This window comes from Sus scrofa, chromosome 3, assembly GCF_054392235.1.
Source record: "Sus scrofa isolate SSC_HxYL_T2T_F1_AM1 chromosome 3, Sscrofa_HxYL_maternal_Yorkshire_Landrace_v2.0, whole genome shotgun sequence".
In the NCBI taxonomy this organism is placed as follows: domain Eukaryota; kingdom Metazoa; phylum Chordata; class Mammalia; order Artiodactyla; family Suidae; genus Sus; species Sus scrofa.
Genome location: NC_139385.1, coordinates 9,083,065 through 9,104,245, shown reverse-complemented (window position 1 = coordinate 9,104,245; position 21,181 = coordinate 9,083,065). Strand labels below are relative to the sequence as shown.

At 58.9% G+C, this 21,181-nt stretch overlaps 1 protein-coding gene across 1 annotated transcript; it reads left to right on the top strand.

The window, feature by feature from the left end:
• The first annotated feature begins 9,808 nt into the window (after nt 1-9,808).
• MYL10 (myosin light chain 10) lies at nt 9,809-20,487 on the top strand. The gene is made up of 7 exons (XM_005661932.4): nt 9,809-9,828; nt 12,491-12,583; nt 13,123-13,198; nt 14,057-14,161; nt 17,559-17,637; nt 19,838-19,886; nt 20,200-20,487. The coding sequence occupies exons 1-7, from the start codon at nt 9,826-9,828 to the stop codon at nt 20,296-20,298; spliced, it is 504 nt and encodes a 167-aa protein (XP_005661989.2). The 5' UTR covers nt 9,809-9,825; the 3' UTR covers nt 20,299-20,487.
• Nucleotides 20,488-21,181: the final 694 nt, after the last annotated feature.

Here is a 21,181-nt window from a genome sequence, read left to right as displayed (position 1 = left end):
GGTCTGGGGTTTGGGGATGGAGCTCTGGCCTCGCCCGACCCCGAGCTCTGACTCACACTGGCTCCTGAGCCCACCCAGCATGCCGTTCCCAGACCCGGCCTGCCCCTGCTGTTTACTCTTGGCAAATGGGACCTTCCTGTTTCTAAGAAAATGGCTTTAATTGGTAATTACCTCCTGTCTTCATGGAGTGTCTTTCATCCAGGTGCCTGCAGCACCCAGCTTGTTAAAGTGAATCCTTAGAAGGTGCCGGGGCTTCAAACAGTGCCCCTGGGTCACCGGGGCGCCTCGCAGGCTCCCCATGGCATGTGCTCCCCAAGGTCGGCAGTGGGGGCGTGAACTTGGGTGGTGTCCCTGAGGACCCTGCCTGGGGCTCTGAGGTGGGGTGCGGAGAAAAGGAGGCTCTCCCCTTGTCTTGGGCTTTGCAGAGTTTAGTCCCGTGCCTGCTCTGGGGCTGGGGACGCCTCTGCAACTTGCATTCACGCTCATTATCCAACACTCCTTATTGACAACGTGCTATGTGCTGCTTTCTTCCAGTGGCTCTCTGCGGAGGCACTGACTTCTCCCTCGGCCCCGAGCCGGCCAGACTCACCTGGCTCCTGCAAGCTTTCCTCCTACAAGGCACGGCCAACTCCCTTTCAGTGTCCCTCTGTGGCTCGGGGTAAGAGATGGAGGGGAGGTCTTTTTTAAGGCATTGGCTTAGGCAACTGTGAGGTGCCAGTCCAAGTTCTATGGAGTAGGCTGCCTGCTGGAGGCCCAGGGAAGTGTTGGAGTCAGTCAGTTCCAAAAGGCGAGGGAGCTCCCTGGTGGTCTAGTGGTTAGGACTCAGCACTTTCACTGCTGCAGCCAGGGTTCAATCCCGAGTCTGGGAACTGAGATCCCACATCAAGCTACTGCACACAAAGGCCAAAAAAATAAATAAATAAAAATAAAAGTAAAAAATGGAGCTTCTGTGGTGGCTCAGCGGTAATGAGCCCAACGAGTATCCATGAGGAAGTGGGTTCGATCCCTGGCCTCGGCTCAGAAGGTTAATGATCCAGTGTTGCTGTGAGTTATGAAGTAGGTTGTAGACGTGGCTTGGATCTGGCGTTGCTGTGGCTGTGGCATAGGCTGGCAACTGCAACTCGGATTTGACCCCTAGCCTGGGTACTACCATATGCCCTTAAAAAAAAAAAAAAAAAAGTGAAAAAAAAAAAGTAAAAAAAAAAAGTGAAAACAACAAGAAAAAGAAACTTCAAAGATAAATCTGCTGGAAGGATTCTCTCTTCCTCTTGGTCTATTGAGACCTTCAACTGATTGGGCCAGGCCCACCTACAGTAGGGAGCAACTTGCTTTGCTCCGAGTCCACAGATGTAAGTGTGCATCTCTTCCAACACACCTTCACAGAAACCTCCAGAAATGTTGCGCCAACTCTCTGGGCACTGTGGCCTAGCCAAGTCGCACAGAACATTAACCGTCGTGGTCCCCCTGGTGGGTGGATGGTGAGGTGGGGACCTGCAGGTTCCCCAAGGTCGGGGACTCTGGACAGCAGGCAGTCTGGAGGAAGGCAACACAAACCCCGTGCGACTCCGTGCCTCTTGGGGGAGGGCCCTCTTCCTGCCCTCTCTTGTCTTGTGCACCAGCAGCCCCCTTGTGTCCCTCTGTCTGAAGCATCCTGAGCCCTGCATCCCTGTCTGGGATGCTCTTCCCTCCCCCTGGGATTCTGCATCATGAGGGATGGGCCAGACTGAGGTGCGACAGAGGCCAAGGGGCGAGCTCAGGGCTCAAGCAAGGACAGGGGACAGGGGGGGATAAAGGCCCAGAGCCCGGTACGAAGAAGCCCGCAGCCTCATCTCTCGCTTTCATTCCTCCCGGCAGCTGGAGCTCCACGCAGGCAGAACACACCGCGTCCCCTTAGAGTGGCAGGGAGAGAGGAGGAGGGGGCCTGAAGAACCCGGCTCTTTGCTGGAGCAGAGGCCCGATTCCCTGAGGCTCCACCCCAGGCAGGCCGAGCAGGGGTGCGGGGAGGCGAGGTGGGGGCCAACTGTGGGTCTTTCTGGGGGAATTTACTCTGCTGCCCGCTCCCAGGGGCTCCTGCGGTGTGAGGGCTCTGTCCCACCCGGTCACTGTGACAGAGTGAGAAGGAGGTGGTTTCCTCTGGGGACCTCGTGGTTTGGAGGGTTTGGAGGACCTGCGGGTGGCCTGTGGCCCCCAGAACAGCCCCTTTGGTCCAGGTGGGCCGAGGGTCCAGGTGAGCTGACAGGCTGCCGCGTGAGGCCAGGTCCCGCTGCCCTTTCCCGCCCCAAGGCTGTGCCAGCCCAGGCAGCCCTGCTCCCCACCCCTTTCCAAGACCGGGGGATGGAGGCCAATGCCACTGTCCATTTTCCTTTTCCTTTTCCTTTTTTTTTAAAACGACTGGAAGTTCCCAGGCCAGGGCTTGCATTGGAGCTGCAGCGGCCAGCCTACGCTACAGCCACAGCAACATGGGATGCTTAAACCACGGAGCAAAGTGAACCTGCATCCAAACAGAGACAAGAATAATGTCGGGCCCTCAACCCTCTGAGCCACAACAGGAACTCCATATATATATATATATATATATATTTTTTTTTTTTTTTGGTCTTTTTGCTATTTCTTGGGCCACTCCGGCTGCATATGGAGGTTCCCAGGCTAGGGGTCAAATCAGAGCTGTAGCCTCCGGCCTACGCCAGAGCCACAGCAACACGGGATCCGAGCCACATCTGCAACCTACACCACAGCGCACAGCAACACCGGATTGTTAACCCACTGAGCAAGGCCAGGGATCGAACCTGCAACCTCATGGTTCCTAGTCAGATACGTTAACCACTGCGCCACGACGGGAACTCCCATATATTTCTTCTTTTGAATTTTAATTTGTCAAATTTAAGTAGGCCCCTCAGAATCTGTAGGAAGAATTGTGTAATTACCCAATTACCCAGGCCTACCCCTCCTTCTGCCCCCATGTCTCCCGTCTCAGAGGCAACTCCTCAATTCTAGCCAAACCTTTCCTAGTTCCCTCCTTTGCACTAAATAATAACTTGTGTTGCCACCAGTTGGCCTCTCAGTGTCCATGTTATCCAAGGACAACCTACTGTAGGAGGTGAGCATATATCACCACACGCTCACGCTCACCTCCATCCTCCCAAGACATCTGGGCGCCGTTCAATCAAAGATGCTGACACACCCTTGATCTTTCCAGAAAGTCATCAGGAAATAGTTATCACCCAACGGGGACACGTTCGAAGCTCATCCGATTCTCAAACAGCAGTGGCTACAGCCTGGCCCAAGAGATCGAGCCAGCGTTTGCAGAAGAAATCAACTCAAAGCACAGGCCACAGCTGTGCCAACAAACGCCCTCTGTGTGTGGATGCTCTGCTCGGGCTGGGGCGCATGCCCACACCTGGGTCAAGCAGACACGGCCCGTGTTCCCCGGCAAGTCACCATCTGGGAGCGCAATGACATAGGACCGTAAAGTTGGGGGGACCTTGTCACCGACAGCCACGTCTTCTGCCAACGACCAGACAGGGTTTGTAGCCGCAAGTGACAAGCACCAATCACGTACTCTGTGCGACACGTACCCTGTGCGACACGTTAATGTTCGTAAAAGACGTGCTGAGTACACACAAGCAATTCAGGTTATGGGTAAAGAAATTGCAGGAAATGAAGCGACGAGCCTGAGAGCCTGAGGTCACAGTGAGGTCAAGGCCATCAGGACGTGAACCCAGGTCTGTCTAATTCCACATTCAAGCTCTAGTCTCGCCACAGCCCCCAGAGCCCTGGGGAGAAGATTGGCCTGTACTGCCGGTCCCCCAACAGATCAGCCCACAAGCCTGGGTGCTGGGGAGGGACACCCCCCAGAGAGGGCTCAGCAGGTGCTCCAGCCTGCGGGGTGGGTGGTGGCCTGGCTCCGTGATCTCCCTCACAGGGAAGGAAGCTTCATGTGCAGGCTCTTTTCCTAGGGGAAGTCGGGGCGGGGGGTGGGGAGGGGACAGCGGGGATTATAAAGTGCCCCCCCCGCCCCCCGCAATGCCAGCTTCTGATTGACCCTACCCTGAGCCAGGCGGGGGTGGAAGCTGCTGGATGCTGGACAGCTTGGCTAATTGCTAAGCCAGGGCAGCAAGGCGTGGTTTGACATAATTACAGTTTGTTCTGTTGCCTCTGGCCCGGCTCACAGGAGCGGGTGTGAGGAGGCCCCAAGCAGCAGAAAGCTCATATTAGCACAGCAAATTGGCCTGTTTGGCAGCCTCCAGGCCTCTGGGAGGGCCCCAAGTCCCAGCATCGCCTGTGCCACTCTCTGCTGCCAGGATGCCCGGCATCCGGGGCAGGGGAGAGGGGAGGGAGGAGGAGGAATCTGGCCCTCCCCTCTACTCGGCTCCCGGCTGTCCCTTCAGTGTCACCTCAAGCCAGCCCTTCCCTGTCCTGGACCTCGGTTTCCCCAACTATCTGATGGGATTGTGCACCAAGCTGCTGGTCCCCTGGCCCCTTCCCAGCCCAGACACCAAACGCATGCACCGCCCAGACTCAGGCATTGCCAGGGCTTGCCCCCCAGCCACCCCCCGCCTTCGTCCCAGATGTAACAAAGTAGAGACTAGCCTTCCTCGCTACGCCTCTTCTGAATTTCTGACCCAGGAACTGTGTTTGTGTGGGTTTTTTTTTTTTTTTTTTTTTTTGCTTTTTAGGGCTGCACCCATGGCATATGGAGCTTCCCAGGCTGGGGGTTGAATCGGAGCTACAGCCACCAGCCTATACCACAGCCACAGCAACTTGGGATCTGAGCTGCGTCTGCAACTTACACCACAGCTCACGGCAATGCTGGATCCTTAACCTACTGAGCTGAGGCCAGGGATTGAACCTGCAACCTCATGGTTCCTAGTCAGATTCATTTCCACTGAGCCACGACGGGAACTCCTGACCCATAGGATCTGTGAACACACCACTGTGATCTGGGTGATTCTTTCCGTAGCAACAGCTAATAACCCAAACAGTGAGATTCAAACGGGGTAACAGAGGGAAAGTTTTTCTCAAGGGGCTGAGCTTGGAGAAGACCTGACTGCAAATACCAGGAGGAAGGAAGGTGGAGGCTGGAGAGCTGAGTAGTGGTCCCAGTTGAGTGACTACAGGCCATGCATGGTCCAGCTGATAAACGGCCACAATTGCGCTTCCCACCCAGGCTGCTTCTCTTCTACTGAGAGTCCCCACTATTCATGTGACTAAACACTGCCATCCTCCAGAAAGCCCTCCCCGCAAAGCACAGTACTATAACCGAACCTAGATCTTTCATTGTGTAGGTCAGCAGAAGGGAGCACAGTCACCTCCCTGGTTGGAGGAATTAGACCTCTATTAATGCAGCCCGAGAATACCTGCGCTTTTACAACACATGTCTGAGTTGAGCTGACAATCCCAAGGTTGCTTTTGTGCTGCTATGAATCCCTGTAACTCCTCAGCACAAGTAGGTGCTAGGGGATGCTATGATACTGCAGAGAGAGCCCGCCACTTCCACCCTTGGACGCTTGGATCCTCCTAGCCATGGCCTAGTCACCAAACCCCCGTGTCCACCTCTGGAGGCACTTAGCACTGAAGAAGACCATGTGAGCTCATGAGGAGGATGTCCCCCAGGGGCCCGGTGGGGGGAGTCCATCAGGGGTGAGGGGGTCTGGGTTCTGATACCTGCTTTTCACCCTCTCCCATCACATCCCCAGTGATGAGATCAGAGGTTGGGCCCCTCCCCCCAACAGGCTCCCCAAATAATCCCTGGGAGCCAGGACCCTAATACCAGGGAGCTGCAGGCTTCCTGAGGATATTCCCCCTCAGAATCCAGACCAGTAAATCCAGTATTGGCCGAGGAACATCCAAAATGCAATGCTGGCCCAGCAGTCGCCTTGCTGATGCACAGACCACCCCCCACCCCCACCTCTACCAAGTAACCGGGGGCCAGCGTCCAGGTCAGGCCAGAGCAGCCCACCCTGGCAGTTCAAGCAAAACCCAGCTTTAGAGCCCGTTCACCCTTTGCTGCTTCTCACCCCTAAGGAAATTGCCTTTTGTATCCTGGACCCTCTAATTACCAGCTGGGATGACTGAGACCTTGAGGACAATTAAGGGGAGGTCTGTCATCTCCCAAACTCCCTGCTGTCCCCTCCTCCCCAGCCCCGCCCTTGTCTGGAGCCTTCCTCTCATTTGGAGCCACTTAGGAAAGACAAGGAAGCCTTCAAAGGGAAGAAGAACGACTCTGGGAGCCTCCTGCCTGCTTTATAGCTGCGGCCACGCACGCCATTCTGCAGAAGCACGAGCGGCTCCCCGTTCAAGGGGCCTGTGGCCACTGCCTCGTGCTGTAAAAGCATCTGCGGGTTGAAAGGCTGCAGGAGGAGAAAGAGCAGGAGTCCCCTGCCCCGTGGGCCCAGAGTCTCCCTAAGCCAAGAGAAGAGGGAGGCCCAGGCCAGGTCTGGGAGCTCTTGGCTGGGCCCTGCTTGGCCCTTCGAGGTCACCTCTCGATGGCTTGGACGTCACCTCCGAGCCCTGCCCCCTCTGCTCCCCTCTCCCACCTGATCCTGGCCCCTCTCTCTAGGCACCTTCATATCTGACCAGCTCTGTGGGACATCGTCACTTTTACCTGCTCTGCTCCTAGAGCAATGACAGCCCCTGCTTCAGCCCAGCTCATTGGACCCCAGCCCATAATGCCTCCTCTGAACAGGGGGTGGCACTTCTCATCCGGGTCCCCTCACACTTGGAGCCACACCGGTTTTGTTCACCACAGCGCGCACCACTCAGTGAGTACCCCATAAATATGTGACAAATGAATAAATAAACTCAGCATACATGGTCTGACTGGGTTACTACAACGGCCCAAGCCCAGGGATGGTCAGGGACTTGGTCTCCCACCATACACAGTGGGGGGGCCACAGTAGACAATCAATGAGCATTTGCCAATGTGAGTTGCCTTTGCTTGGAAAGGGGTGAGGTCCCCGTCACAAGCGGTATGCAAGCAACAGCCACTTGACAGGGAGATTCCAAAGGACACTCGGCATCTAGTAAGGCTGGACTCAGGGGACTGATGGACCCCCACCCCCCTCATGCTCCATGAGGCCAGGGGGTTGGAAACCTCTGCACAGGGCAGTGGTGATGAGATCCCCAAGGCCAAGGGAAAGGCGAGTGGTCCCCGCTCGGCAGAGTGGAGGTTGGGGACAGTGATGGCGGGGGCGCGGAGGGAGGAGACGGCCTGTGACTTGGGCAGAGGCTTGGAGGAAGGAGATTAAGGAAGCATTTGGAAAACAGCGGCGGACCAGGTGGTGGCAGAGGGGGGCCAGTGCACATCCAGCCTGCTAACCGTGAGGAGTTAGTGACGAGAGGCTAAGGGTGACAGGGGACAGGTGAAGTCCCACTTGCTCTGTGTGGTCTGGGTGACAGCTGTCACCCTGCGGTGCAGAGGGGCTGTGTCCTAAGGCAGTTGGTCTCTTTTAAGTTGCCTTCCTAGCTGGGTCCCCTGAGATCTTGGGTTGCCCTCTGGAAAGTGGGGTGCTTGTCACGAGGGACTAAGTCCTCTGACTCACTGGGGCCAACCTGAAATTCTGGTTTGGGGGCTAATTGTTCCTGGAGGGACCTGGCTGGGAGCAGAGACCCCCTCAGGGGTCTCTCTGGCCCCAACAACTTGCCCTCTCCCCGTGACCCAGCTGTGGCAGCAGACTTGCTGTGGCCCCACCAGGCTGATGCGGGACAGCGGAGCTGAGTGTCCTCAAAGACTCCATCCTCATGGAGTCAAACCCTGGCCAGTGACTCCAGAGCCCACCTCCTTTTCTTGGCACAGGGCTGATGGCGCCATCTCTCAGATGGGGAAAACTGAGGACTAGTGTGTTGCTGAGCGAGGGTCCCGCAGCAAGGGCAGAGCTCGGAGCCTCCCTTTCTCAGGACCACTGTCTGCTCCTGCGTGTCCCCCCTTCCCCCTCCGCAGGGACAAGCGTTTCCCCCACCATCCCTCCCCCGGGGTCTCCATGGTCTCCAGCAGACTCTGACTAGCTCCTCCTGCTTTCGCAATGGGAAGGAGAAGGAAGCCAGGGCAGGAAACCGCTGGGACTAATTTGCTAAGCATTTGTAAGCTCTGCTGTGACTGACTCAGCGTCTCAGCGCTATTCCCTCCTCCTGGCAGGTTGGGCAGCTCTCCGCGTGCTGGGACTGTCTTGGACCCTTGGGAGCCCCTGTATGGTCCCAGGCAGGGATCCCCGGGGGCAGGAGCTCAGGGGCATCAGGCCTTGCCTGAGGATGCCTCCGGCCGGCAGGAAGCAGGGGTTGTGGCCCCGGATGGCACCAACTCTCCCTGCTCAGCAAGCCCAGAGCCAGGAGGCCCCAGGGCTAGGCTCAGGGACAGAGCTGGACAGGGCGGCTTCCCGGGGCTGGTGCAGACCGTGGCACCCACCCCTCTACCCAGGCCCAGAAAGGGACAGGCACCTGTTGTGGTCACCCAGCTCATCCCCTGTGGTGGGTTGTGGTGTGGCTGGGACTGGAATCCTGGTTCCTGTGCCCAGAGCCAGTGTCCCTTCTTCCTGACCTCTGAACATGGGTGGCCCGTGTGTTTGCTCCCTGCCAGGGGATGGCACAGCAGGGCCAGGCCCCAGCTCAGGGCGGAAGATTCCATCACAGGCCTCAGGAAGATCAGAGGGACTAGTCAGAGTCACTGGGTCCGGGATGGCTTAGGGAGGGCACATCGGGATGAGCAGAACCTTCTGGAACCACTAGAAAGGGACTCTCATCCCAGGACCACCACTTATCAGCCTTGGGTGGGGGATTTAACCAGTGTGCACCCCAGTTTCCTCTCCTGGAAAAAGGGGTAACAACATGAAGACATGTCTTAGCCTGATTTTCTGGGTTTTATAAAGGTGAGCTACTTTTAATATTTTCGTCATCACATTCCCTCCCCCAAGATAGAGGATCAGCCTAAGGCCACCTCCGGGGACAGTTAAGCTGTCCTGTGCCTGGGGATGGGTGCACTCACCACTGGAGCCTGGCACTGCCGGCCCTGGCAGCCCTTCAGACAGGGTGGCCCCAGGCGGGGGCGGACTTGGCTGGACGGACAGGGCTGCCAAGCTGCACAGGACACACGGGGGCCCTGCCAGGGCAGGTGCAGACTTGGCTTGACACAGGAACTGGAGAATTCTCGGGCTGGACCAAGCCTGAGGGGAGGGGCCACACCCCGATCCGCGTGTGGCAGGAACGGATGGGGTGTGACTTCTCACGTCTCCTCGTCAGGGTCACCTCTGTTCTTCCTGTTTGTCCCTTTGCCTCTTCAACTCCCCCATTATGTTCAATGCCCTGAGGGGTCCCGGCCTGGGGTGGGGAATGGTGGCAGTAGTCCTATTGGTTGAGGGGCCCCGATGGGCTGGCTGATGCAGAAACCCTTTCCGGCAGCGGACCAGGGGGTGTCCTGTGCTCCCCACTTTTTACATGGGAGGACCGAGCCTTCTGGAAGATGGTGTCCCACCCAGAGTCACACAGCTCGTCGGGTCAGGCCGCCTTGCAGCTCAGAGTTTTCCCAGCAGGCATGGGAGCGCTCCTAAACTTGCATGGCCCAAAGTCAAGTCTTCCCAGCTGGTTCCAGGCCTCAACTTACTGTGTCCTCAGCCAAGGGCCTCTTCCGGGGCCGCATAGATCCTGGTGGCTTAGACAGTCTCTGGATCCCACAACCCCACCCACTCGGATAGGCCCCAGGCAGGTGCCTGGCAGGGAGGCCCCCATCCCGTCCTTTGTCACCTTCCCAACTGCTGTCCCGACCTGGAGCCCTATTTAAAGAGCCGTCCCTGAGCTCACCCAGGCCCGCTGCAGCGAGAGGGAGCCCTCCAGACCATGGTAGGCTGGCACAGCCCTGCCTCCCGACCCTGACCTCATCCCTCAACTCCGACCTCATCCTGGGACTTTGACTTCATTCATGATTCTCAACCTTCAGCTCTTGCCTGAACTCACCCTGCCCTTGACCTTGTCCCTCTCACTGACATCCTTGACCTTGACCTGATTCTCTGCCTGGTCCTGACCTTTCTTCCCCCTTGATGTCATCCCTGAATCTGGCCAGTCCATCCATGGGGGTCCTAACTTGGGTCTCTGCTCTCATGGACTTTGTGGAGGCCACTGAGGTGAAGGGGGGCCGTGAAGAAGAGGAGGGTGGAGGGGACAGGGTGGGCCAGGTTTGGTGATTTCAGGCTGAAAGTAGGACTCTGATCCCACTGAGGGAACCTGATTCCTGTGGGGGTTGGGGGTCCCTGTTCCAGGGTAGCCTGGGTCCTGTTGAGCCTGGGTGGGGGCTGCAGGTCCTTCAGGCCGTGTGTGGCCCAGCCTGCCGCCCTCCCCCAGCCCTTGTGCTCCAGCTCCTTGCAAGGTTCTCAACGTGGCCTCTGTCTCTCACACCCTCATCAGTCCCTCTTGGCCTGAGAACGCTGACTTGACCGGCAAACCTCAGCTCAGAAGCCACCTCCTCCGGGAGGTCTGCCCTGAGCACCCCATTGGTATAGCGGCTTCTCTGCGTCTTTAGCCCTTGTCCCTGCTTCCACCAGCCTCTGCTGATGGACTCTGAGCTCCTTGGGGACAAGGACAGGGCCTGATTTAGCTCTGGGTCCCTGGGACTGCACGCAGGGCCCGGATGGAGGTCAGCAGGTACCTGATTAATGTCTGGATAAGGGAGGCATTAGCTTGGTTTTATACATGAGGCTCAGGGCCGACAAGTGATTTTCTTAACTTCCTGGAGGCTGTGAGCAGCGAAGCCAGAATCAGTTAGAACTCAGGTTCGGGCGACCCCTTTTTGCCCTGAGATAGTTCCTTTGGGGGATTTGTATTTTTTTAGAGGCACATTATAAAAGGGAATTTCTCTAAGGCAGCTGGGCTGGAAAGGGTCCTGGCTGGGAGATGAGAAGGCCTGTCAGGGCCCTGGGCCTCAGGTTTGCCCGTGCAGTAGGAGCAACCATCCCTTCCTTCCTCGTGAGGTTCTGGAACGGGGTCTGGCACACAGGACGGTGACGTTTCCCAAGAAGGCCGTGAAAGGCTGGGGCGAGGCAGGGATGGGGGCCGCCCGGGGCCAGGGGCAGGCCTGAGGAGAGAAAGGGCAAAATAGCCCGCAGACGAAAGTGGTTGCTTTTTATTAATCAGAAGGAAATGTATATGTAATTATGGGAGATGAATTCCACGGGGAGGTTCTTTTCTTTGTGATGTCTGAAGGGATTTATAAATATTACAGGGGTTTTACGGCACCATAACGTCCTGGCCGCCCTGCCAGCCCCCTTTCAAAGGATTAGTGGAGACAAAGGACCCAGTAAAAGCTAATTATAAGTCAGCCAGGCGCTGCGGCTCCTGATGTGAGCCCAGGGAAGTGGGGGCAGAGGCAAGGGGGGGACGGGGGGGGGGATGGGAGTGAGCTGGGGGAGGGGAGACCACACAGGCGCTGGGGTGGGGGGCAGGGGAAGCTCATGCTCTGGGGGCGGGTGACAGGAGTGGCACAGGTTGAGAAGGTCTACGGGGCTCCCTTTCCTCCTCGTCCTTTGTGAAGTCCCGCCGTCCTTTGCCCCCCATCACGAGCCGAGTCTGGGGCCCTAATGATGGCTGCGGAGGGAAAGGACCCACAGAGGGGTTTGGGGACAGACCCCAAACAAATGCCCCATAGCAGACACTTAGGCCCTGGGAGATATCCGGAAAGAAACAGGTGGAGGCAGGAAGGCTGGCCAGAGGCCCTCCACATGGGTGGTCACCTGAGCTCCAGGCAGCTACTTCCAAACCCATACCCACCCTGAGCCAGGCCCCAGGAGGGGGAGGGGGGCCCAGACACGGACCGACATGGGGCCTTGGGCAAGACAGTGTGCTTTGTGCTACAGGGTGTGGAAGCCCAAGACTGATGCGGAGGGGAGGAGGAGGGAGGGGAGCTTGAAGGTGGCCTGGTCGGAGGCGGGGGTCAGTCAGGGAAGGCTTCTCAGAGGAGGCGGCAGGGGAGACGCGCCTGAAGGATAAGGATTCATCCTGGTGGAAGGCAGGGAAGGCATTCTGGGCAGTGGGGAAAGGAGAAAATGTTGGGAGAGAAGAGAGCTCGAGCACGCGCAGGGGACCTAGGCAGAGGGCGGGAGGGGGGGATGCTCCAAGGAAGAGACAAGGGACAGACCCTGCACAGCCAGGGGCCCAGGTGGCATTCTGAACACCCGGGAGGTGGGCAGGAGAAGAAGGGCCCCCACATGGGGGCTGGTACCAGAAAAGAGTCCCCTCTCTGCTCCGCATCCTGGGCACAGACCCATCGCCCTCTGAGTGGTGCACAGGATCCCGAAGCAGCAGGTGGCCCCTCGAGGTGGGTGCTCCGTGAGAGGTGGGAAAACGCCCTGTTTCTCCGCAAGGCTTCGTGAGGAGCCTGGTCTGTCTGCTGCAGCCCCCAGGGTGGAAGAGTCATTCAGGAGATGGGGGGCGGGGTGAGTGGGTGGGGGTGGCAGTGGGCGTGTGGGGAACCTGGAGGGGCTTCTGTGAGGCCTCGCCTGGAACCTCACAGGCACCAAGAAGAGCCCGGAAAAGAGCAGAAGGCGCGGCCAGCTCCAACGTCTTCTCCATGTTTGATCAGTCTCAGATCCAGGAGTTTAAAGAGGTGGGCCAGCTGCCCTGGGGCCCCTGGGAGGATTACTGGGGGGCATGGAAGGCCCTTAGGGAGCCGACAAGGCATGGGGGCAGCCCTCAGTCCCTGGGGGGTGGTGACGTCACGGTCCTTAGAGGCTGCCATGCTGTACCTCAGACCCGGAGATGTGACCAGCTGTCCCCCACAGTCCCTATACCCCCTCTACCTGAGCCCTTGCTTGCTCTGTGGCCGCGGGCAAGCCCTTCCTCTCTCTGAGCCTCAGTTGCCCTCTCCGGGATGTGGGGTTGCCTGGAGCGTGGAAGGCAGGATGGGTACGAAGCCCCAGCCGCAGACTGGCACACAGCCAGAGCTCAGAGCGGGCTAGCCATGACTCTCGCGCTGGTGTCAGGCTGTGCTGGGTGACCGGGTGGCCAGAGGGGCTGCACTGAGGTCGCCCGGGCAGCAGCGGGCAGGAGGACAGCCCTTACAGGGAAGGGGGACCTCCTGGTAGGGGCCATGGCTTGGGCTGATGGTGTAGGAAGATGGCTGTTCAGCAGCCATCTCTCTGGTAGGCTTTCACCATCATGGACCAGAACCGGGACGGCTTCATCGACAAGGAGGACCTGAGGGACACCTTTGCTGCCCTGGGTGAGTGATCCGCAACTGGAGGCTTGGGGTGGAGCCGAGCCCAGGCCATCCAGAGAGAGGGGGTGGCTGGGGACAGGCCAGTGGGTGTGAGGGCCCGGGGTGTTCCAGGGGCACAGAGGAGGGGCGGCCACAGCCTGGAAGGTCAGGGGAGGGCTCCTGGGTGTCAGAGCAGGACTGGCCAAGGGAGCGAGGGGGGCATTTCAGGTACAGGAGTGGGAGGGTCAGGTGAGGGGTTGGGAGGGCAGGAGAAGACGCCGGGGGCAGGGAAGAGGCCGGACATATGCTCCGGGCTCCAGGTACCCACCGGGCTTCGGCTGCCCGGGAGGCTTCTGCCTTCTCTGAGGGCCCAGGGACAGGCCTCAAGGATGAATGGGGGCTTGGGGTGGAGGCGACAGGGGCATAACCAACTCACATCTGGACTGAGATTTGAGCTCCTGGTGATCTGGTTTCCACTGGGGCCATGAGGAATCCTAGAGTCCTCACCTCCAGGCAGCCCTCCCCGGATACCTGAGCCCTGACGCCCAGGTCTCCCAGCCCCTCTGGGCCTCAGCTTCAGCTTCCTTGGGCCTCAGTTTCCTCATCTGTAAAGTGGGGATAACCTAAAACCTATTCTCCTTCTCAGGGAGGCTGAGGTGGTGGCAGGGGGCTGGTGATGCTGGGGGCAGCCCAGGGCTGACTGTGGCTGAATGTGTCCCCATCCTGGGTTCCCGTAGCAGGTGGAAAGGGCCTTAGGGCTGGGAGGGGCGGTAGAGCTGCAGGATGCTCCCATTTCCCAAGCACTGCTCTCCTGGGAGGCCTGCAGGCCGGGTCCCCTCGGACTCTCATTGTACGCCTGGGGGTCTCCCGCCCCTGCCCCAGGTCGCATCAATGTGAAGAACGAGGAGCTGGAAGCCATGGTGAAGGAGGCCCCCGGGCCCATCAACTTCACGGTCTTTCTGACCATGTTCGGGGAGAAGCTGAAGGGTGAGTGAGGCCCCGGGTGGCCCTGGGAAAGTGATGGGCGTTGGGGGGGGTGCTGTGTGCTGACATGCCCCCCACCAAGGCGCACCATATCTGGGAGCATGACGTAGCTCAGACACCAGCCCCCTGGGGTGCACACACCAGGTCCCCCCTGCAGGGCTGTGAGGGACCCAGGGGGACAGTTTGCATAAATGCCCTTTGCCCACCGAGCCCTGGGTTCATCTTGCCTGCTCTGCCTTACCGCCCCTCCCCCCACCCGCTGCCCGGCAGGAGGTGTACTGGTGGGCAGTGGAGGTGGGGAGTTTTCTGGAAGCTGTGTGGCCAACCCCAGTGCAGGATGGGCTTCTCTAGGGAAGGGACCAGGGCCTCGTCCATGAGTGAGGAGACCTGGGCTCGGATGAGTGACCACACTGACCCTAGGTGTCCCAGCATCAAAGTGGCAGGGATGGGACCCTAACCCAGACTCTGGCTGTAACCACTGCACTCCCCTGAGATGCAGCATCAGGCCTGGGCGGGGGTTCCGGGCTCCAAAGGAAGGGCCAGGCTGCGGCTGCCCTGGGAGGTGGTCTTAGTGCCACCCACTCTCAGGCTGCCCCTGCCTGCTACCCTCTCTTGGGCTCAGCTACATCTGGGCTCAAGACCTGACCTCCCATTGACCCCCAGGCCTTGGACAAGGCTTTCTGCTCTCAGTTTTTTGTCTGTAAAAGGGGGGGGGGGGTTGTGTTAGTTTCCAGAGGCTGCTGTAACAAATGACCAAGAACTTGACAGCTTAATACACCAGCCACGAATTCTCGAAGTCAACATAGGGCAGGTCAGCCTCCTTGAGAGGTTCCAGGGGAGAACCTGTTCTCGGTTTCTCTGAGCTTTTGTGGCGTCGTCACTCCCGTCTCTGCCTCTGTGGTCACCCTGCCCACCCCTTCCGTCTGTCGCCCTTTGCCTCACTGTCATAAGGACACTTGTCGCTGGGTTTAGGGCCCACCTGGCTACTGTAGTGTGATCGCCCCATCTAGAGATCCTTTCCTTACACCTGCAGGTGAGGTGACATTTCCAGGTTCTGGGGATGAGGACATGGCCGTATCTTTGGGAGGCCACCACTAAACCCACGACAGCCTGGGGCTGTCTAGCAGACTGCAAAGTGCCATTGGGTCGACTTCAGGGCAGCTGTTTAGGGTTATTCCTGGGACCAGAGGGTGGGGCGGGGTATGCTCCCTGGGGAAAGACATGCGTGACTCCAGCCAGTGACTTGAAAGCGAGTCCCAGAGCTCGTGTCGGTCCGTGGCTGAGCTAAGAGCCATGACCCAGGGATGCAGCTTTTTCTCATTTTTGCAGGGGCGCCGGGGCTGGGGCTCCAGCTGTGCCTGTCATGCACACTTGGCCTGCGGTGGGGACAGGAGCCAGGGGCCGGGCCGACACCGCCTCCTCCCTCTAATTGGGACGGGGACGCTTTGTCATGAGGTTCCCAACAGCGATGGGGGAAGCAGCCTCCCTGTAGCTCATCTGATGAGGTTCGCAGTCTGCAGGGCAGAGGCCCTTTCCGGGAGGAGGCGGGGGGGAACGGGGCTCTGGTAAATGTCCAGCCACAGGGCCTGAGCCCAGGGCAGAGGGTCCACATGTGGCTAGTCCTCAGGAAGGCGGGCTGGAGCCAGCCTGTCCCAGGAGGGAGGCCTCTCCAAAGACCCTGGGAGCCCAAGATCCCACAGCAACACCCCCACACACCCCCACCATAATCCCTTGGCCACCCCTCCTCCTCCCACAAGGCCAGGCTGTGACAGATCCTGGGCTGAGCTTCTGGCCTGGGCACACTGGCCCCCTGCCATCCTGCCTAGAGGAAGCCCACTGCTCTGCCTCTAGGAGCTCCCAGGCCAGCAGGGCCAGCATTGAGCCTGGCTCAGTCCCAGAGGGGCTGAGTGACTCAGACACCCCCCTGTCCTAAATGAGCCTGATGCGGACACTCAGCTGATTCTGACCCAGTCTGACGGGGGAGACACGGCTGGGCCTGACCCAGTCTGAGAGGCAGAAGCACAGATTGGCAGAACAGGAGGCTCTGGAGGTCCAAAGAGTTGGCTTCAAACCCTTCTTCCCCTTATTCGTGGGGATCTCAGGCAAGTAACAGCCTCTCTGAGACTCCGTTTCCTCTTTGATAAACTGGGGACATCAGCACCTGCCACATGGGTTCCACAGGGTGAAATGATGAAACTGCAGGATGGGACTCTGCAGCGAGCACTCAGATGTGTTTGCGGCCATGATGGATTAATGTTTGTCAGGAGCTTTACTCTTGGTGAATATTATCTTAACCTACCCTGGGAGGCGGGCAGCAAACCCCACCTTTGTCTCCATTTCCCCAGTGACGCAGCTGCACCTTAAAGAAGGAAGGGGAGGCGTTCCCTCTGTGGATCAACGGGATTGGGGGTGTCTTGGGAGCCCTGGGACGCAGGTTCGATCCCAGGCCCCTCGCAGTGTGTGAAGGATCCAGCGTGCCACAGTGGCAGCTTAGGTTGCAACCACAGCTCGGATCTCATCCTCCACCCCAGAACTTCACATGCCGCAGGGCGGCCAAAGATGAGAAAAAAAAGAAAGAAGAAGGAAAGGGACATCCCCTGGTCCACAGTGAGCAGGGAGGGCAGGTGACAGAGAAAGAGCACCGGGTAAGGGTCAGCAGGCCTCCTGCTGCCATTCATAGTCCCTGGGACCTTGGCTGAGACCCCTCCTCTCTCTGGACCTCTGTTTCCAGGTCTGAACGACCAGGGGCAGGGCATTCCGTCCCGCTGGGTTCTGAGAACAATTTCCTCTGATGACATCTTTCCCCAAAGCTCACACTATGCAAGTGTTAAAACTGGAACAGCCCTGGCTGTGCTTTCCCCACCCCCATTGGGCCCAGCATGTTGGCCCACCTGCCCTGCCTCTGGCCTGGACAACCTCGCAGACGCCTCCAATGCCACTGCCAGAGCCCCCACCTCCAGCGCCCAAGAGAAGCTCTTTCTCCTCCACCCACAGCCTCTCATATACCTCCTGGGAGAGGAGATCCCCAGAGCTGCCCCCTCCTACACCTCAGTGATCACGGCATCCACTGTGAGACCTTGGACAAGTCACTTAGCCTCTCGGAGCCTCTATTTCTCCATCTGTAAAATGGGGCCAGTGGTCAGGAGGGTCAAGTATGTAGTCAATGTGCAATCGGGGTCCCTGCGTACAGCCGTTTAGGCTGTTCGCTTTCACGTGCAGAGTGCCTGACGGGCCCTCTCTTCCTCATTCTCTGAAATCTTACTTTTCTGGCCTCACCGTGGAATAGAAGCTGGGGCGGGGGCTCCCCGAGCTACAGGCCTCCACAGGGGTCCTGGGACCTGCCCCCCCCCACCCCCGCTTCAGCCCATCCTCTTCCTCCTGCCCCTCCCCCCGCTTCTAGGCACGGACCCAGAGGAGACCATTCTCCATGCCTTCAAGGTGTTTGACGCGGAAGGGAAAGGTTTCGTCAAGGCCGACTTGTGAGTCCCCTCTGCCTTCTGTTCGCTTTTCCCCTCCCCGAAGACTCAGGTGATAGATGGACAGAGGAGGGTCCTGCCTGCCCAGCTCAGCATCTCTCGAGGTCCCGTCCCCTCTCTGGGCCTCGGTGTCCCCATCTGGGTGGAAGTGCACAGGGAATGTGGGGTCCCCGGGCAGGTGGGGAGAGGAGGGGGGAGAGGTGGGCCCTGAAGAATACTTTGGCTGGAGCAGGGAACATTCTAGATGCAGGAACATACAGAGAGAAGAGTCTGGAGTTGGCATGTTGGGGGTTGGTGAGGAGGAGCGGGCTATGGCTGCAGGGTATGGGCAGGCAGGGGGCACGGAGACTGAGCACAGAGCAGTAGGTGGGGCCTGTGTGGGCTCTGGACCCTGTCTGCCCTCGGTTGGTCGTGGGAGAGCCCTTCTAAGAAGGAGTTAGGTGGGGGCAGCCTGGAGGCCAGCCTGGAGGAGGAGGAGAGAGGCCTCCACAAGGTTCTTGCCCTCTGGGATGGAGGGGCGTGGACGGGTGACTGAAATACAAGAGGTCAGCACCCATGGGAACCAGGGTTCCGCAGAGAGGAGAGACATGCGCCAGATGTTAGCCAGGGTCCGGGTGGATGTGGGGACGGAGACGAGGCCAGGGGCAGGGACCTGCTCGGCTGGAGAGGCACAGAGAGTGAGGTGGCTGTGGGCAGCTGTCCGACTGCCACTGGGCTGGCCTGTGGAATACAGGAGCGCTGATGCCTGCCATGCCTGGGGGCCTCAGGCCAGGCAGGACACAGGGCAGAGAGCCAAGGGTTGCGGGCAGGGGCTGCCGGGCAGAGGCGGGCTTCCCTGGGACTGAGACACTGAGCAACCTCTGAGCTGTCCCTGGGCCATCCCTTCAGAGCCTCTAAGGCCTCACTGGGCCTGTGGGTGGCCCTGGGCACAAGAGATTTCTTCCTCAGGCCCAGGCTTCCTGACCAATTACTGTGATGCTTTAGACCTTGGCTTGAGGCTCATTTTGCTTTCTATTAGAATCAGCCTGTGATGGAGCTGGGGGCGGGGGGGGGGGGCAGGTGGGGGGTGGGGGAGCGGGGAGGGTCTGTCTTATCTCCGAAACATCCTTACTGTCCTCCACCCCCCAAGTTTCAAGTCACACTCTCTTCAGGGGTTGGGGAGCGGTTCCCGGGGGGTTTCTCCCGGCTGCAGCCTTGCCTTCACCCCATTGCCTCCCCGTCTCGGGGACCTAGGGAGGCAAGGGGCGGGGACAGCCCTGGAGTGGCCTGAAACTACCCTTCTACGGCCATCCAGCTTCACTCCCGCCAGAGTGAGGTCAGGGCTGAAAAGAACCCTTTGGGGACCCAGTTTGGGAAGCGAAGGTGCCTTCCCCAGGCTCTGGGATGGGGAGGACATGGCTGCCCGCCAGGCAGGCCACAGAGGAGGCTCTGGTTGAAACAGAGTCTGTGAAAAGTCCCCAGCTTGGAGAGCTGGAAACTGTGACTGTCCTGCAGTAACATGAATAATGGAAAATGCGCGTCGGTCCCAAGCGGGGGCCGCAGCTGCCACGGGACACACGGGCGCTCAGGCGCCTGCTCAGCCCTCTGACCCCACCCCTGCCCACTGGGCCCCCTGAGAGCCCTGTGGGGCCCTCCGACCTCCCAGAGGCAGCAGGCCCTCCCACCCAGGCCTCAAAGGCCCCACCTCCGGCCATTCCCCCAGGCCCCGGGCCGCTCTGGCCCAGGGGGACAGGCCCACCCACCACTGCAAATCAGGACCCTCTCCGAGCCTCAGTTTCCTCCTCCATAAAAGGGGGATAATGGTACCACTCCCAAGGGCTGTGAGGAGCAAGGAGACCTGGGCAGGCCTGGACGCGGACGCAGGTCACTTCCCACCCTGGGCTGAGTGCAAGCACCTTGTACGCTCCGAAGCAGCTCACAGACGTCAGCCGTAATCAGGAGCTGAAAAAGGGATGCGCCTAGAACCAGGGCGAAGAGGCTCCCCTCAGAGACCTGGAGGCTGATCATTAGTGCACAACGGGACATTGGAGGGGTCCCCACGGTCAGGTCGGCGTCCCCACCTGAGCGAAGCGGAGCATCCACACCTCAAAGGAGGCTGAGAGCTGAAGGGGCGCCCGAGGCCACATGGCCATCACCCCAGCATCTGCGGGTCCACCCAGAGTGGCCGGTCCCCTGAACGTGACCCTTTCTCTCCTTCATACAGCATCAAAGAGAAGCTCATGACGCAGGCAGACCGGTTCAGCGAGGAGGAGGTAAGCACTGGCTTTTCAGGGCAGGGCCCGATGGCGTGGCTCAGCGAATGGAGCAGCCTCGAGGAAGTACCCTTATTTAAATCATCTGCTGAGATGAAGTCACCCTTGACTCCTGGGATGGGAAGCAGGAGGAGTAGGGGTAGCTCTGGGACCCCGAATTGCTGCCCTGGCCTCGGTGCCCTCCGCCCTGATGCCTCCATCTGCGAAGAGGGGAATGACATTCTGCCTGAGCCCCTGGGGCAACCCCCCTCCCGCCCCTGGGCTCTGGCCCCCACCGTGCCCGATCCAGGCTGACTCCCAGCTCCTTCCCCAGATCAAGCAGATGTTTGCAGCTTTCCCACCAGATGTGTGTGGCAACCTGGACTACAGGAACCTGTGCTATGTCATCACGCACGGCGAAGAAAAAGACTAGAAGGAGCCTGTGCACCGCCAGCGGCCCCCCCCACCGAACCCACACATTCAGAGGCAGCAATTCCAGGGGGCTGGGGTGGCAGGGGTGGCTGTTGGAGAGCCCCTGCCGCCAACATGTGCGGGGAGACGGCTCCCTTGCCTGTGGGTCGGGGGCAGAGCGAGAATAAACGATGTTAACAAGGTCTGAGTTTTCGTGATTTACGCTCCGGTTGGGGAGAAAGCTAAACATTCCCGTGTTGTTGGTTTTTCCAAAACTTTTCACTTCCTGGCTTAGCTCAAATGTTCCTGATGAGCTGGTGTTTAGAACTAATTGACAGTTTTAATGATCCCCAGCTGGGTCCCAGGACACTGTCTTCATTTGTGAAGTTTTATTGAGCACCTAGTGAGTGCCAGACCTGGGGCCAGTCCTAGGGACACAGAGATGAGCCAGTCCTGTCGCTGGGCGGGCAGAGGACAGGTCTGGGGAGGGGAGGATGTGGGAGTGGTCCAGGAGAGACCTGGCAGCTGGGAACTGGACAGAGGCAAACCTGGAGAGGAGCAGGTGGACTCTCGGGACACTGAAGGGGTAGGCAAAGATTGCTTAAGCAGGGTGGGCATGACACCAGCCATATGATGAAAGTGCAGAAGTTGGACTTCAAATGTAAAACTTCCACAGTTCCCTTTGTGGTGCAGTGGAAACAAATCTGACTAGTATCCACGAGGACACAGGTTCGATCCCTGGCCTCGCTCATTGGGTTAAGGATCCAGCATTGCTGTGGCTGTGGTGTAGGCCGGCAGATGTAACTCCAATTAGACCTCTAACCTGGGAACCTCCATATGCGGCCGGTAAGGCCCTGAAAAGACCAATAAATAAATAAATAAATAAAACTTCTGCTCGAAGGTAC

Excerpts from the sequence above, each read along its gene's own strand:
- MYL10 (XM_005661932.4), top strand. Across the intron at positions 12,584-13,122 it reads AGATCCAGGAGTTTAAAGAG|GCTTTCACCATCATGGACCA; the intron begins GTGGGCCAGCTG and ends TCTCTCTGGTAG. Across the intron at positions 13,199-14,056 it reads GGACACCTTTGCTGCCCTGG|GTCGCATCAATGTGAAGAAC; the intron begins GTGAGTGATCCG and ends CCCCTGCCCCAG.